This window comes from Chlorocebus sabaeus, chromosome 12, assembly GCF_047675955.1.
Source record: "Chlorocebus sabaeus isolate Y175 chromosome 12, mChlSab1.0.hap1, whole genome shotgun sequence".
Lineage (NCBI taxonomy): Eukaryota > Metazoa > Chordata > Mammalia > Primates > Cercopithecidae > Chlorocebus > Chlorocebus sabaeus.
This window is the reverse complement of record NC_132915.1, coordinates 9521042-9537878: the sequence shown is the minus strand read 5'-3', so window position 1 is coordinate 9537878 and position 16837 is coordinate 9521042. Positions and strand designations below refer to the sequence as shown.

General features: G+C 51.1%; 1 protein-coding gene across 2 annotated transcripts; it reads left to right on the top strand.

The window, feature by feature from the left end:
• Window positions 1-3304: 3304 nt before the first annotated feature.
• Window positions 3305-13220, top strand: NXNL2 (nucleoredoxin like 2). 2 transcript variants are annotated; one of them, XM_007969695.3, is made up of 2 exons: window positions 3305-3967; window positions 12623-13220. In XM_007969695.3, the coding sequence occupies exons 1-2, from the start codon at window positions 3666-3668 to the stop codon at window positions 12789-12791; spliced, it is 471 nt and encodes a 156-aa protein (XP_007967886.2). In that variant the 5' UTR covers window positions 3305-3665; the 3' UTR covers window positions 12792-13220. The 2 variants fall into 2 exon arrangements, 1 of the variants encoding a protein (XP_007967886.2); XR_012094734.1 differs by lacking the exon at window positions 3305-3967 and adding an exon at window positions 3988-11231 and having other exon boundaries at window positions 12623-12650.
• Window positions 13221-16837: the final 3617 nt, after the last annotated feature.

Below are 16837 nucleotides of genomic sequence, written 5' to 3'. Positions count from 1 at the left end.
AGGCAGAAGAATAGCTTCAACTCAGGAGGCGGAGGTTGCAGTGAGCTGAGATCATGCTATTGCACTCCAGCCTGGGCCACAACCGACACACCATTTAAAAAAAAAAAATCACCAGGCTGGGCAACATAGGGAGACCGCCATCTCCACAAAAATTTTTTTAAAAAATAGCTTTGCACAGTGGCTTGTGGCTATAGTCCTAGCTACCCAGGAGGCTGAGGCAGGAGGATCCCTGGAGCCCAGGAGTTTGAAGCTGCAGTGAGCTATGATCCCACTACTATACTCCAGCCTGGGTAACAGAGTGAGATTCAGTTTCTAAACAAAAAACAAAGCAACAAAGACTGCAACCGCAGAACACTGAGCCCCAAGTGAGTGCAGGGCCGCGTGCTTCTGAGGGGCTGCATGCCTAGGAAGCCGCCCTGCCCCGACATTGGCAGCAGGAAGTGCGATCCATTCCCGGATGGAGGTTGGGTAGTTCCCCAGCGCAGGCAGGCTTAACGCGAATGACTATTGATTTTCTCGGGAGGGTGGCACCGTCAGCTAATTAGGAATGCTGTCTACTTTGGCTTATTGTGTGTTCAAGGATAAAACGACAAAACAAAATAAGTCTGGATGATTTTGAGAGCTTAGCTGCATTTCATTCCTCTTATCTCTGAGTTTTAACGTAAGTCAGGGACCTTCTCATGCAAGATTTATACTGCTCACCGTTCCTGTCAATTTTTTCCTCCGATTTGTCTATCCATTTTCCCCAGAGGACAGCGAATCCGGGCTCTGACAGCCTGCTTCACCTAAGAGCGCCAATCAATCCTCCCGCAGCGTTTCCACTCAGCTTTGGCTGCTAAGTACATTTACGCGACCGAGCCGACGGGCTGTGCCTGCAGGCAACGGCGTCCGCCAATTTCCGTTCATTTAACGGCGAGACTAGGGGGAGCCCGCGCCGGCAGGCGTGTCCTCAGGAAGCGCAAATCTCACCTTCCCGGACTCCTCTCACCGCTAGATTAAAACTGCGCCCCTCGGTGGCTCAAGTCTGTAATCCCAGCACTTTAGGAGGCCGAGGTGGGTGGATCACCTGAAGTCACGAGTTTGAGACCAGCCTGGCCAACATGGTGAAACCCCGTCTCTACTAAAAATACAAAAATTAACTGGGCGTGGTGGCACGCGCCAGTAATCCCAGCTACTCGGGAGGCTGAGGCGGGAGAATTGCTTGAACCTGGGAGGCGGAGGTTGCAGTGAGCCGAGATCCAGCCATTGCACTCCAGCCTGGGCAACAAGAGCCTCCGCCTCAAACCACCAACAAAACCAAACCAAAATAAAACAAAACAAAAACCTGCGCCCTTCCTCGTGGCTCTTCTTTTGGCATAGCACCTGCAAAATATCTTCCTTATTTATTTTTTTGTGCCCATTAGAACGTAAGCTCCAGGCAGGCACAGGGGCAGGACTCAGGGGTCGGTGAGCGTGACGGGAGTGCAAAGTCAGTGGGGGATCCATCTTGTCTTAGGAGAGCAAAGACCTTCTCTCTATCTTCCGTGGTTCCATAGCTGGCTCTATGAAATTAACTGCCAAAGGGCAGTTGAACGGGGGGAACGGGAATACACATTTATTAATCTTTAATATCACCTGCACGGGGGCATTGCAGGAAAATAGGTGAAACCCCCCAAACCAGTGAATAGGGGAACTGGAAGCTGGTGTAGGCCACTTAGGGGAGAGTAACCGATTTTTAGGAAAAATGAATAGGTCTTTATGAGTTTGTGACAAAGTTTGTCTAGGTGTGGTGTGGACTTCTGCTGTGATAACAGTCCATCCTCCCAGGAGGGAATTTATGACAGTTTCTTTTGGAGGCTCCGTCTTTAGACAGGTAAGGGGAGAAGGTCTCTCTGCATTTGCTGTTTTCAAAGTGCCTCTCGCTCAAAATAAGATACCAAAGCGGCATATTTTAGGACGGCATATTTTGGTTTCCTTCACTGTCTTAAGTTTTTGATATTTTGTTCATTATAAACTTTTTTTTGCATTCATTTTGACTTTTCAAGATATTGTATTAAAACATTATTTACCCTGATTACTGAGCTAGTGCCTCGCTCGCTTGCCTCCTTCTAGCCCGGGCCTGGCAGGGAGTTGCAACTGTTTTTCTCACTGCTGAATTCCCAGGGCCTACAACAGTGCTCGCCAAAAAATTAATACTCTTGGTTCTCCAAATAAAACATTCTGTAAGGACTGCTCCCAAATTCTTCCTGAACTTCACGAATCCTCCCGGCCAGGACACAGGATGTCAGGGGCAAACACCCTGAACCAACGGAGCTCAGGTTCCCTACTGCCCCGCCCAAGGCCGCTCCAAGCCCAATTACCCTTCCCCTTCCTCGTCGTCCCATCCTCCCCATGCCCCTTCCAGGGGGCTGGGTCGCGGCAAGATCTCCAAGACAGGATTCAAACGCCCTGGGGTGACGGCTGCGGGACACTTGCGGCGGGGCCGGGCAGGGAGCGCGAGACTGGAAGAGAGCCCAGGAGGGAAGGAGAGCAACGCTGGGTTTCTGGGGAGGAGTGGCGTGGGGCGCTGAAGGGGAGCGCGAGGAGTGGGAGGAAGTGAAGGAGGAGGAAGAGCACGGTGTGGGTAAGGCGCAAGAGGCAGTAGGTGGGGCGGGACGGAGGGCGGGGCGCTGCGTCCGGAGAAACTGTAGACGCGCTGGGAAGAGAGCCCATGAAGGGAGAACCCAGGGGCGGGAGGGCGCGGGAGTGTGGGCGGGGCGCAGTGGGGATGGGGGCGGGGGCGCGGGATGTCTGCTGGGGGCGCGTAGTGGAGCGAGAGTGCGGGAGTGTGGGCCGGGCGCAGTGAGGGGAGGGTGCGGGAATGTGGGCGGGGCTCAGTGGAGGGAGAGTGCCGGCTGTGGGCTGGGCAACCAGTGGGAGAGGGCGCGGGAATGTGGGCGGGGCGCAGTCGGAATGGAGGCGGGGGCGCGGGATGTCGGCGGGGCACAGTTAGTGGGAGGGCGCGGGAGTGTGGGCGGGGCGCAGTGGGGGGAGGGAGCGGGAGTGTACGCGGGGCTCAGTGAGGAGTGAGTGTGGGGATGTGGGCGAGGCGCAGCTAAAGGAGAGTGTGGGGATGTGGGTGGGGTTCGGTGGGGGAGGGTGCGGGGATGTGAGCGGGGCGCAGTGGGTGGAAAGCGCAGGGATGGGGGCCGGGCGCAGTGTGGATGCGGGCAGGGCTCAATGGGGGAGGGTGCGGAGATGTGGGCGGGGCGCAGTGGGTGGAGAGTGCAGGGATGTGGGCAGGGCGCAGTGGGGGGAAAGTGTGGGGATGCGGGCGAGGCGCAGTGGGGGACGGTGCGGGATGTGGGCGGGGCGCAGTGGGTGGAGCGTACGGGATGTGTGCGTGGCGCAGAGGGGGGAGGGTGCGGACACCTGAGGGCTCGGCTCCCAGAGGCGGGTGCCACGCTGTCGCCCAGGCATCTGGCGTCTCCGGTGTCTGAGTGTCTCATTGTCAGCGCTGACACTCTTGCCCCAGCTACGGGCGAGGCCGGGCCCGAGGTGTGGGCGCATCTCGGGCAGGTCTTGAGAAGTCCAGCGCCCGTCGGTGCGGACAGTGGCGGGGCACCGCGGCGCTCGCCGCCTCCTTCCCGCAAGTGATCATCCTCCTGCAGGTGTCCTCGGGCTTCAGGTGGCTGCGCGTCCTCGCCATGGTTGACATTCTGGGCGGGCGGCACCTGGTGACCCGTAAGGGCGCGGCGGTGGAGGCCGAGGCGGCGCTACAGAACAAGGTGGTGGCACTGTACTTCGCGGCGGCCCGATGCGGGCCGAGCCGCGACTTCACGCAGCTGCTCTGCGACTTCTACACGGCGCTAGTGGCCGAGGCGCGGCGGCCTGCGCCTTTCGAAGTAGTCTTCGTGTCAGCCGACGACAGCTCCCAGGAGATGCTGAACTTCATGCGCGAGCTGCATGGCACCTGGCTGGCGCTGCCCTTCCATGACCCCTACCGGCAGTGAGTGGGGGTCCTGGGGGGGGCCTCCGGGCGCGTCGCCCCCGTCTTCCCCCAGGCCTCCCACTCTGCACTGGGGAGCTCTTTATGACGCCCCACTCCCCCACCACCTCCCCGTCTCTTGGTTCACGTCCGGACTCGGGTAAATCACCCTCAGTCTCAGTTTCAGCCTCCCTTGGAGACCAGGGAGGGTGCAGACCAGATTCGAAAAGCCAGGGCATCGACACCCCCACGGGGCTCGTGGAGCATGGACGCGGGCCCATTTCTGCTTAGGGTCTGGAGCTGCGGGAATCTGCGTTGCGAAGGAGCTCGCAACGGTGTTGATGCTGTGGGTTCGTGGCTCGGCTCCGGGAACCGCCGGCCCAGTCAGCCCTGAACTCCGGGCGCCGCTGCGTCATCCTCCCAGTTAGTGGGCAGGAAGCACAGGGACACGACCCGGTGTCTGGATGCAGGGATGAGGGATGACCTGCGAGGACATCAGCTCTGTGACAGGCACCCACAGTGCAGGCCGTGGTTGGTGTGCTGGGAGGGAGGGACGGGGACTCCAGGGCTGGCAGGAACTCAGGTGCTGGCCACCTTTGCGGTTTCGTTTTTACCGACGCTGATGGAATTTCATCACTAGAGAGGCATAAAACTCATTACTGTAAACTTTATTACTCTAGCTGTTGGAAAGGAGCAGGTAGGGACTGGCAGAGAGGGGCATACGGGGATTGATTGTTCTGCTTTTGGGGTGGGTCTCCTGTGGTCTCCTATGGTGTAAGAGTCCAGACTTAGGTTTAAAGCAGGCCTCGTCCATGCACACCGCTCTTCTGTTTGTGATGCTCTGGTCAAGCCGGGGAGCTCCAGCTGGAGGCAGCGAGCTGCCTGACGTGGGTCGGCGGTGCGCTCCAATCTTCTCAGCCTCACTGGCCTGGGAGGGATTTTTCTTTTTGTAAACTTAGCTGTTTGTCCCTACCCCTTTCCACACTGAACTTCCTTAACCCTGTTGTTGTCATGTGTAAGCTAGGAAGTGGGATATTCTGTGGGAATTGTTGGAGCTATGCCCTAAATTCTGCTTATCCTATCCTGGATTTGTGGAATCAGATCATGAGGAAAATGGAAATAGCCACCGCCAAGAAGCACAAAGAAATGCACAAAGGCTTCAGGGGCATTTTGGGAAGTTGCTAATGTGTGCAGAACACAATACTTTGTGGTTGGTGCTGTGGAGAGGTGGGGCCCAGGTGGGTGGCATTATGGGAGCTCCACTTGGCAGGTACAGGGTCACAGGGCCTCGTGCTTCCTTTCCTCAGAGGCCTGAGCTCATCACCCTCCTTCCACTGAATTCCTGGTAAATCACCTGAGTCAAGGGAGGAGAAGAAAAATGGCTGCTTCCAGAGAGATCACAGAATGGCGCCCTTGGGAGTTACTCTTGGCGTGGCTAGAGGCAGGTGCACCTGCAGGGAGAGGAGGCCTGGAGCCCTCACCTTGTCCCCTAAGCTGTGTAGATCTCAGCTTTTCAGTGTACCCTGCAGGATACACTCAACACAGCAGTGACGACTGCCTTCAGCCCCCTGAGAGGCAACTGTTTACTATAATGTCCCTGAAAGTAGAGATGCGGGTGTGTGGCCGGGGCTAGCAGTTCTCTAAATGCCCCAGTGCAGGTGGGCTAGGAGGAGGTGCCAAGCCTTAATGTGGGGACAGCTGCGGTGACACATGCCAGCACGCCCTGGAGGCATGTTTTCAGGATGAGGTTCCATCCTGCCCTCTCTTTCTTGCCTGCACTACTGGGTTTATGAGTAAAACTCATTATTTGTCCAAGAATGAAGTAACAAGTTCTAGATTCACCAGCAGGAATTCCCATTACATGCTGCTGTTCACGAAAGACATGATCAATGGTGATTTTATCTGATTTTATTATAACGATTGTCTCATAACAGCTGTCATCCCTACTTGGCCTCCAGAACGTCAGTGGACCCCAAAGAGCACTGGAGGAGGCTGTCCGTTCCTCCTGGCTGCTCAGGCTCTCAACACTGCCTCCTGGCCATGGCTGGTGGTGCGGTGTGCCTCAACTTCCAGGCCGACAAGTTTAGATCTGATGGAAAAGGAAAAACTGGCTGAAAAAAAGGGCTTCATTTCTCGGGTAGGGAATGGCTCAGTGGGGGAAGAATCAGTGCTTGTGCCAAGGATTCCTGACTCTGCCTTTCCATCCCTTGACCCTCTCCAGCTCTGTTTTCCCACTGCCTCCTGGGCCCTCTGGTCTCAACACAGCCTCTGAATCCACTGATTTTGCGGCTTCCAGATCCTTCTCTGTCTTTCTACTCATTGCTGTTTCCTTCACTCAGGTTCTGGAGCTTTAGAATATTCCCCTAAGAGGTCTGCAGGGCCTTGGTGTTCCCATCTGATGGGCTCTTGCTCCAACTCTCCGGGGGTTTCCTGAGTTTCCACTGCCCACAGGACGGAGCCAGATATGGTTCGGTGCCTGGCATCCCCAGGGAGTGTGTTTGGTGAGTGGTTGGAGCAAGTGAGCTAAAGACAGTTCTGCAGAGAGATTTGCTTGGCCACAGCCTGCTCCTGGCTGAGATAACAGAGACTAGAGTCAGGAGTTGCTATGGCAACCCAGAAGTGTGGTTTATGCCAGCCACAAGGATGTGGCTGTGTTCGCTGAAGGCAGGGACCAACGTTGGTTGCAGCAGCGCTGAGGACAAGGAGGAACCGGGCTCTTGGATTTTCCCCAAAGGCTTGAAGTCCTAAGTTATTACCATGACAACATTCTCTCCTCTAGAAACAAGTTCTTTTCTCTGTGGACACAGCTCAGGGCCCAGAGGGGATTGAGATGACATTAGGGAAAAAATGTGGTTCTTTGCCTCTCATGGCAGCTCCAAGGTTACATTTGTCCCCAGGCAGAGGCTGCTGGCCTGGGGATTTGAGGACTGGTACTGAGTGTCTCTTGGAATATCAGTGAAATGACTACCTCAAGCCTCCCTCATTCCTCAAAGCCCAGCCTGCTCTGCATCCCCCTATGTCAGAGCTTGATTTAATGTTGCAAGTGATTAAAACAACAACAATGAGAACAACTCAAAGAGCTTAAACAGTAAAGGTTATGGGCTGGCTTTAATGAAACACCCATCAACCAGAAGATGGTTTCAAGGGAAAGTTGAGGCCACTGAGGATGACGCTTTGTGGCTTGTCTTCTGCAATGTCTGCCCCTTGCTCAGGCTACAGGCAGTGGCTGCCTGGCAAATCCTGTGTCTCCTCACGGTGGCAGAATGGCTGCCGTGTCTCAGACTGCACATTCCCATACCTTCCTCTTTCCCCGCACACAGCCAGGTGCCGCACCAAGCCTCGCGGATTCTGATTCGGCTAGTTCCCCATTTGTGTACTAGGAAGTGTAACCGGGGCCGCCAGATAAGCTGACTGCGCAGTTGGCCCAGGTGGAACTGGAGGTGGGCCTTTCCCACGCAGTGAGAACAGCTAGCATTTCTCAAGTACTTACTATGTGCCAGGCCTCATTCTTCATCAAGCTACTTATTTAATCCTCACAGCAACTCCAGGAGGTGGGTTCTGTTATTCCCGTGGTGCAGATGAGGAACCCGAGGTGCAGGAGGTTAACTAGCTTGCCCATGACACACAGCTAGTTCATGCCAGAAAATGAAGGAGACATGGTTTCCCAAGGAGGGTGACAGATGCTGAGCGCAGCAAACCATAGGCCTGTACCTCCCGTGCTGTCAGGGGCAGCCTCCTCTCCGCTCGCTCTCTCCTACCTCCTCCCAGTTGGTGCAGGGAATGCAGAAAGCCCTGGAAGACAGCCGCGGGGCTGGCCAACTTGAGCGAGCATAAACCACCGGATCTCGGGCACCGCCCCAGCGTCAGGGGTGGGGAGACTGTGTTTCTGATGAGTTTCCTGGTGATGTTGGTGTTGCTGCTCCTGGGACCCCACATTGTTCCTGACAGTGCTGGTCAAAGGTTGGTGCATGGACCCGTGTCAGTTGGGAATCTCTCAGGAATGCAGACGCTGTGGAACCTGGGGGTGCTCAGGAATCTGTAGGTGAGATACTGCTGCTGCTGCTGGCATCCCATCCCCTTCACGACCCACCTGCAGCAGCCCTCCAAGGAGTTCTCATGACCTTGGGGAGGAGGTTCCAGGTTCCTGGGATGACAGAGTCCCACCTGGTCTGGCCCCAGCCGGACAGTCTGCTTTCCCTTCTGGAAGTGACGTGTGCAGCCCTGCCCTGTCCCACTGCCCAAAGTACAGATGCTGAAATAACCCATTTGCCAAAACTGCTGGATAAAGAGCTTAAATCAGGCTGCTGGCCATTTTGCTGTAGTCTTTATGCAAAGAGCTACTTGATTGTTTCTCTTTTCTTCACTTTTTTCTTTTTCTTTCTTTCTTTTTTTTTTTTTCTGAGATGGAGTTTCACTTTTGTTGCCCAGGCTAGAGTGCAGTGGCGCGGTCTTGGCTCACGGCAACCTCCGCCTCCCGGGTTCAAGGGATTCTCCTGCCTCAGGCTCCCCAGTAGCTGGGATTACAGGTGCCCACCACCACACCCGGCTAATTTTTGTATTTTTAGTAGACACAGGGTTTCACCATGTTGACCAGGCTGACCTCGGAACTCCTGACCTCAGGTGATCCACTCATCTTGGCCTCCCAAATTGCTAGGATTACAGGTGTGGGCCACTGCACCTGGCCACACATTTTTGTTTTATGCCTTCGGGAAAAGCTAATTGCTTAGGCATTTTAAATTTTAGGTGTTGTGCGGCCGGGTGTGGTGGCTCACGCCTGTAATCCCAGCACTTTGGGAGGCTGAAGCGGGCGGATCACGAGATCAGGAGATTGAAACCATCCTGGCTAACACAGTGAAACGCTGTCTCTATTAAAAATACAAAAAACGTGAACCCGGGAGGCGGAGCTTGCAGTGAGCCGAGATTGCGCCGCTGCACTCCAGCCTGGGCGAAAGAGTGAGACTCCATCTAAAAAAATTTAGGTGTTGGGCAGGATTCTTAAGGTGCTAGAGAGGGACATCTCTGCCACATCTTTCATGGCCACTGCTGTCGTTCATTGACCTGTGCAGGCTCCATCCAGCCGAGTTCCACACGAGCCTCCCCTGTTGTGAGCACTCGTGGCTGTTCGTGAAGGAGCTGGTGTCTCCTAAACCTGCAGTTTGACCTGAATTCACATCTGCTCTGTGTTTGAGACATGACTTTCTCAGTTCTGCAAATACAGTTTTGACTGAGTGGTCTCTGCTGTGTCTTTTTTTCACTACGCATGATAGGTTTTAGAGAATAGTTTACATGTTTATTTTTTCCCACCTTTCCTTTCCCTCCCCAGGTGAGTCATTGGACACCACAGGAAGCAGGTCCGGAGTTGCCAGGGTGGGGGCTGTGTCCACTGGTTCTTTGGGGAATAGGCCTTTCCTGGCAGGGGTCATGCATCCCCAGAAAGGCCACAACCCTCCCACTAGTGTCCCCTCAAGAAGGTTCAGTCCATACTGGGCCTGTGTAATGACCAGGCTGGCCTGATTTTTTATATTCTTGTGCCTTCTCTCTTTTCCCTTGCTCAGTCTCAGTAGATTTTCTTTTTAGACATAGGGTCTTGCACTGTCATCCAGGCTGGAGTGCAGTGGTGCGATCACAGCTCCCTGCAACCTTGAACTCCTGGGTTCAAGCAGTCCTCCTGCCTCAGCTTCCTGAGTAGCTGGGACTACAGATGTGCACAACCACACTTGGTTAATTTTTTTTTATTTTGTGGAGACAGGATCTTGTCACATCGCCCAGGTATGTCTTGAACTCTTGGGCTCAAGTGATGCTCTCACCTTGACCTCCCAAAGTGTTGGGATTACAGGTGTGAGCCGCTGCGCCCAGGCTCAGTAGACATTTGTTTCACATTTTAGTGTTTCCTAAGAACCAGATTAGGTTTTATTGCTCACCCCATGTTGGTTTTTGTTGGTCCAACAAAAAAATAGTTCTTGTTGGAACAAAAATTATTTCAGTAATTTTTGTTCTCAATCTTATTCTGCCTTCTTTCTACTTTCTTTGTGTTTGTGCCATCCTTATTTTTTTAGTTTCTTGAATTAGATCCATAAGTCATCCATATACAAGTTTTGGATAAACGTGTTTAAGGCTACAGCTTCCTAAGTGTGTTTAATTGTGTTTACAGCTTGGGATTTGTAGTATATTCCATGTTGTTCTGTTTTAAATATTTTGTCATCTGCATTGCTATTTCCCACATAACATATAGTTAGTTTTAAAACTCATTCTTAAAAATGATTTCTTTTTGGCTGGGTGCGGTGGCTCAGGCCTGTAATCCCAGCACTTTGGGAGGCCGAGGCAGGCGGATCACGAGGTCAGGAGATTGAGACCATCCTGGCTAACACGGTGAAGCCCCATCTCTACTAAAAAATTACAAAAAAATTAGCTGGTCATGGTAGCGGGTGCCTGTAGTCCCAGCTACTTGGGAGGCTGAAGCAGGAGAATGGTGTGAACCTGGGAGGCGGAGCTTGCAATGAGCTGAGATCATGCCACTGCGCTCCAGCTTGGGTAACAGAGTGAGACTCCATCTCAAAAAACAAAAACAAAAACAACCAAAAAAGAAATCTTTGCTTTTTAATTTTTATTTTTGAGACGGAGTCTCACTCTGTCACCCAGGCTGTAGTGCAGTGGCGTGATCCTGGCTCACTGCAACTTCCGCCTGCCAGGTTCAAGCAATTCTCTGGTCTCAGCTTCCCCAATAGCTGGGACCACAAGTGTGTGCCACCATGCCTGGCTAATTTTTTGTATTTTTAGTAGAGACAGGGTTTCACCGTGCTGGCCAGGCTGGTCTCAAACTCCTGACCTCATGATCTGCCCACCTTGGCCTCCCAAAGTGCTGGGATTACAGGCTTGAGCCACTGCTCCCGGCCTCAAAAATGATTTCTATTGGTGTCCAGTTCCATTACCTTTGGTCTCATTAAGTGATCTATATGTTATTGACCACTTGAAATTCATTAAGACTTCCTTTGTGACTGAGAATATGATTGATTTTGTCATGCTTCATAGATGTTTGGAGACAAAGCATCTTCTCTCTCTGTTGAGCACAGGGGACACTGTATCTTTTCCTGCTTGAATGATGGTGTGTTTTTGATCTGGATGCCAGAAAGTGGCAGGAAGAGCTTGATGGACATGTCAAAGGGGAGATTTGCTAATAGGAGAGTCTCAAATGGGTTTTTCCTTCCACTTAGGTTCACAATCCTGAGGGTGACAGATCGAGGAAATCTGGTTACTGTCCCTGTGAGGCCCTCGTGACCTGGCCATGGTAAACAGGAAAGGGATTTTACTCGGCTGCCCTGTCTTGAGGGTTTAATCCCAGTGAAGATCCCAAGAACTGCAAAACCAAGAAGGCAGATGCTCATTTCCTTAAATGAGTACAAATAATTTTGTAAAAAGACCACTCATCAGATTATAGATACCGTAAATGTAAATGATATAAAATGAAGCTAAGAAACCTCTCATCATTATAATGGCAACTGGTACATCATTGAATTTGTGGAGTAGAAAGTCAAATGAGACTCTAGATGTATTTAGAACTCATGGAATTTTAACTTTTTTTGTTGTTGTTGTTAGAAATGGGGTCTGTCGCCCAGACTGGAATGTAGAGGCACTAACACGGCTCCCTGCAGCCTTGACCTGTGCTCAAGCGAGCCTCCCACCTCAGCCTTTCAAGTGGCTGGGACTATAGGTGTGTGCCACCACGCCCAGCTAATTTTTTAACTTTTGTAGAGACAAGGTCTCACTATGTTGCCCAGGCTAGTCTTGAACTCTTGGGCTTAAGTCATCCTCCCACCTCAGTCTCCTGAAGTGCTGGGATTACAGGTGTGAACCACCACACCTGGCTGGAATTTTAACTTTTACCATTATATGTACCTGATATTTTTCAACCCCTTGAGATGTAGAGGACATAAAAAATTACTGGGTTTATTTGTGGGTTCAGACCTGCACTATGCAATCTGGTAGCCACTAACCACTTGTGACAATTTAAATTTAAATTAAAAGTTAATTAAAATTAAAAACGAAAACTTCAGTTCCTCGGGCACACTAGCCACATTCTGAGCTCTCCCAGCCATATGTGGCCGGTGGCCACCGGATTGAGTAGCACAGATATGGAGAGTTCACTGCTGCAGGCAGCTCTCTGGGGTGGAACTGGGTTAGAAAAATGGTAGCACCACGGCTGGGCGTGGTGGCTCATGCCTGTAATCCCAGCACTTTGGGAGGCCAAGGCAGGCAGATCACCTGAGGCCCGGAGTTCGAGACCAGCCTGGCTAACGTTGTGAAACCCCGTCTCTACTAAAAATACAAAAAAATTAGCTGGACGTGGTGGCACACACCTGTAATCCCAGCTACTTGGGAGGCTGAGGCAGGAGAATCGCTTGAATGTGGGAGGTGGAGGTTGCAGTGAGCCGAGATCACACAATTGCACTCTAGCCTGGGCAACAAGAGCCAAACTCCGTCTCAAAAAAAGAAAAAGAAATAGTAGCACCAAGAAGAAAGGAGCCCCCACCCCAGCAGGAGGGAAAGCAGGAGCAGGCAGGGTGGGGCTCCCGGTGGCTTCCTCCAAGTTGGCTGTACTTCAGGTTGGAGGGAGGGGGCCTGTCCCTTCAGATGTGCATGTGGAAGTGCTAACTTCGGTACCACTCTTCTCTCCTGCAGTGAGCTGAGGAAGAGGTACAACGTCACAGCCATCCCCAAGCTTGTGATTGTGAAACAAAATGGGGAGGTCATCACCAACAAAGGGCGGAAGCAGATCCGGGAGCGGGGGCTGGCCTGCTTCCAGGACTGGGTGGAGGCGGCCGATATCTTCCAGAATTTCTGCGGTTGAAGTGGGAGGGACCTCAGAGGGCCAGGACAGGTGCTGCTTTTCCAGCACAGACGCTGGGGCAAAGAGGAGTATGCTGGGTTCCTTCCTCTGTTGGTGTGATATTGTATTTCAGAGCAGAAGCACTAAGCTGTGTTCAAAAGCAACTATTGCTCAGGAAATAATGCACTCCCTGTTTTGATCATGCAGCCTGCTTGTATTACAGTTATTTTTGTTATTCTTTGCATACCTTTATCCACCTGTGCTTAAGGAAGGATTCTCATATGTTCATCCTGAGCTGTTGGAAATCTATGCAAGACATTTATCTGTACAAGTCTCTTCAGGTAAAATAATCTATTTATTGATAACATTTTCTGGTGATCTGTTTATTTTAATGATATGCTTTCACAACTATCTTAATAAAGTTTGCAAGCTGTGTGCTTTAACAAACAAGCCTATTGCCTTCTTTCTCATTCCAGTCCAAGTGCCGGTAGGAAGAAAAGGAGTCTCTTGACAAATACCATGCTTAAATATGTTTTATTTGTCACAGGTGGTAGTTTTTAATTATGTGTCATCTTGGAATTTTCTTCTTCTCTTTGTTTTCTTCACACTTATTTGTAACAGCATTGCAATATCCTAGAAAGCAATGAAATTTTCAAGGGTGTGTTTTCACATCTTCAAGATCAAACCTCAGTGTTACCTAAAAGTTAATAATCCATCGAAGTAAACAAAAAGCCCATTTACGATCGTTGTTAATGGTGGGAAAGCCGTCAGTGGTTCAGATTACTGTCCCAGCCTGCCCTGTGGCCTCTTGCTGGCGGGTGTTTCCTGTTTCTTTCCAGCCTCATTCTTATCCAATCAGCTGGGGTTGTGAAAATACCGATACCCGTCTCTAGCCAAGTCCTCACCTGCAGATCCGGTCAGCTTGCTGGGTTCCTCAGCTGAGAATTTGGAGTAAAGCTGACACCACTATGACCAGGGATAGCAGAGTAAAGAAGCCCAGTGGGTGACACTCAGTGAACCCGTGCAGACAGAAGCTGTTAGTTAATTAGTCCCTTCAATCTCCCTCACCCTCGGCGCTGTCAGTTAACCTCCCTGATCACTGAGACCCAGTCTCCTGGGGGCCCTGTAGGTTGACTAAGGGTGCATTCACGCTAACCTGATTGTTATTTGCCCCCCCAATAAGTCATGTAGGAATGCAGTTTTCTTCCAAAACTCAGAGATGGGGTATTTTGGTATTAGGTAATTATGGTATTTTCTTTTTACTTTTTCTTTTTCTTTTTTTTGAGACAGAGTTTCACTCTTGTTGCCCAGGCTGGAGTGCACTGGCACAGTCTTGGTTCACTGCAACCTCCGCCTCCCGGATTCAAGCGATTCTCCTATCTCAGCCTCCCGAGTAGTTGGGACTACAGGCGTGCGCCACCACGCCCAGTAATTTTTGTATTTTTAGTAGAGATGGGGTTTCATCATACTGGTCAGACTGGTCTCGAACGCCTGACCTCAGGTGATCTGCCCACCTTGGCCTCCCAATATGTTGGGATTACAGGCATGAGCCACTGCGCCTGGCCGACGCATACTTTAATATTATAAACATCCCAAACAATTTTTCTTGATGTAAGGCAAAGTATTCCAGTCTTCTCTCCGAGAACTGTGTAATTTGTGACTATTTCTACAAGTACCTTGTGCCGCTTGTGTTCCAGAAGCAATACGTGCTCACTGTGGACAAACATCAGGAAAAAAATTCCATCATCCTGAGGGAAAGACACGATGGATGTTTTAGTCCATCTATATGTCCCACTAAAGTCACCACCTTTTTATTTTTTCTGTGTGTACACATTGCTTTTCATCTTTATACACTCGCCACTCTGCGTGTGGACATAGACAAGCAGTGGCAGTGTGGTGTGGGCAACATGGGGTGGGGGTTGAAAGACATGCAGCATCGTTGTGACCCAGCCCAGGCCCACATCTCATCCAGACTCCCTGGTTAGCCCCTTGGGCACTAACATCTGAGAAGCATGGCTCTGCAAAGGCGTCTTGTCCACTGAATTTGTTGAAGTTGATCCACTGATTTCAGTCAATCCACAACTGGGGCATCTTTATCAAAGCCCAAGGTGCTCCACAAGCCATCAGGCCTGGGGCAGGTGGGGGCCTTCCCCTCTCTCAGGAGAGGCCCAGCCACTAGCATTCCTGTAGGAGCGCGTGCAGGCCTTGGGGAGACTCATGAAATGTTGGTCACTGTGCACTCGAGAGGGGCAGTCACTGAGAGAACACACATATACACCACACACACAACCTACACACACCACAAACACACACACAGACATAGACATTCCTAGAGAAAGGAAGAAGAGGGGTGAGACAGAGGTCACCAGTCAGGAGAATTATGCTCTGTTGGGCTGGACTGACTTAGGCAGAATTTACAAACACGATGACTCACTATGGGGGGTACCTTAAAACCCCATCCTTTCAATAGGGTGTCCTATGCTAATTTTGATTGAAAAGAGCCTCTGTTTTAATCACCTCCACTTTGCCAGCTATCTAGAACCTTTGAGCCATTTGGTAAACTGGATTACCCTTCTCTCCTGCATTTTTGTTTAAGAATTATCTTATCTGGGCCCGGCACTGTGGCTCATGCCTGTAATCCCAGCGCTTTGGCAGGCTGAGATGGGTGGATTACATCAGGTCAGGAGTTCAAGACCAGCCTGGCCAACATGGTGAACCCTGTCTCTACTAAAAATACAAAAATTATCCGGGCATGGTGGCAGGCACCTGTAATCCCAGCTGCTCAGGAGGCAGAGGCAGAAGAATCGCTTGAACCCGCGAGGCGGAGGTTGCAGTGAGCTGAGATCACACTATTGCACTCCAGCCTGGGCAACAAGAGCGAGACTTTGTCTCGGAAAATAAAATAAAAAGAAAAAAGAAAAAAGGCTGGGTGCTGTGGCTCGCGCCTGTAATCCCAGCACTTTGGGAGGCCAAAGTATGCGGATCATGAGGTTGGGAGATCAAGACCATCCTGGCTAACACAGTGAAACCCTTTCTCTACTTAAAAAAAAAAAACAAAAAAAAACAATAGCCAGGCATGGTGGCACGCACCTGTAGTCCCAGCTACTCAGGAGACTGAGGTGGGAGAATCGCTGAACCTGGGAGGTGGAAGTTGCAGTGAGCTGAGATGGCACCACTGCACTCCAGCCTGGGTGATAGAGCGAGACTTCGTCTCAAAACAAAACAAAACAAAACAAAAACAAAGAATTATCTTATCTGGCTATTTGCTTTGTGTGTGTGTTTTATTCTATGTACTTGCCATGGTCTGAATGGTTTCATCCTGTGTAATTCCTGTGTTGAAGTCCTAACCCCCAGGTGATGGTGGTGTTAGGAGGTGGGGCCTTTGGGAGGTGATCAGGTCAGGAGGGTGGGGTGGAGCCCTCATAAATGGGAGTAGTGTCCTCCTAAGAGAGACCCTTACCCCTTCCGATATATGAGGACACAGTGAGCAGATGCCATCTGTGAGCCAGAAGTGGGTCCTTAGGAGACACAGAAACTACTGGCATTTTGACCTTGGACTTCCAGCCTCCAGAACGGTGAGCAATGAATTTCTATTATGATAAACAGCCTCGTCTTTGGTATTTTGTGATAGCAGCCTGAACAGACGAAGGCAGCGCCTATAAGTAGTTTAACCTGAACCCTCCGCTGGCTCTCCACGTCTTCTCTTGACATACGCAGACACATATTGTGGGGAAAAGAAAGATCAGACTGTTACTGTCTATATAGAAAGAAGTAGACATAAGAGACTCCATTTTGTTCTGTATTTGAGATGCTGTTAATCTGTGACCCTACCCCCAATTTTGTCCTTGCAACAGACATGTGCTGTGGTAACTCAAGGTTTAACGGATTTTGGGCTGTGCAGGGTGCGCTTTGTTAAACAAGTGCCTGAAGGCAGTATGCTTGTGAAAAGTCATCCCCATTCTCTTAATCTCAAGTACCCAGGGACACATACACTGCCAAAGGTCGCAGGGACCTCTGCCTAGGAAAGCTAGGTATTGTCCAAGGTTTCTCCCCATGTGATAGTCTGA

Excerpts from the sequence above, each read along its gene's own strand:
- NXNL2 (XM_007969695.3), top strand. The coding sequence starts at position 3,666 with ATGGTTGACATTCTGGGCGGGCGGCACCTGGTGACCCGTAAGGGCGCG. Across the intron at positions 3,968-12,622 it reads TTCCATGACCCCTACCGGCA|TGAGCTGAGGAAGAGGTACA; the intron begins GTGAGTGGGGGT and ends TCTCTCCTGCAG.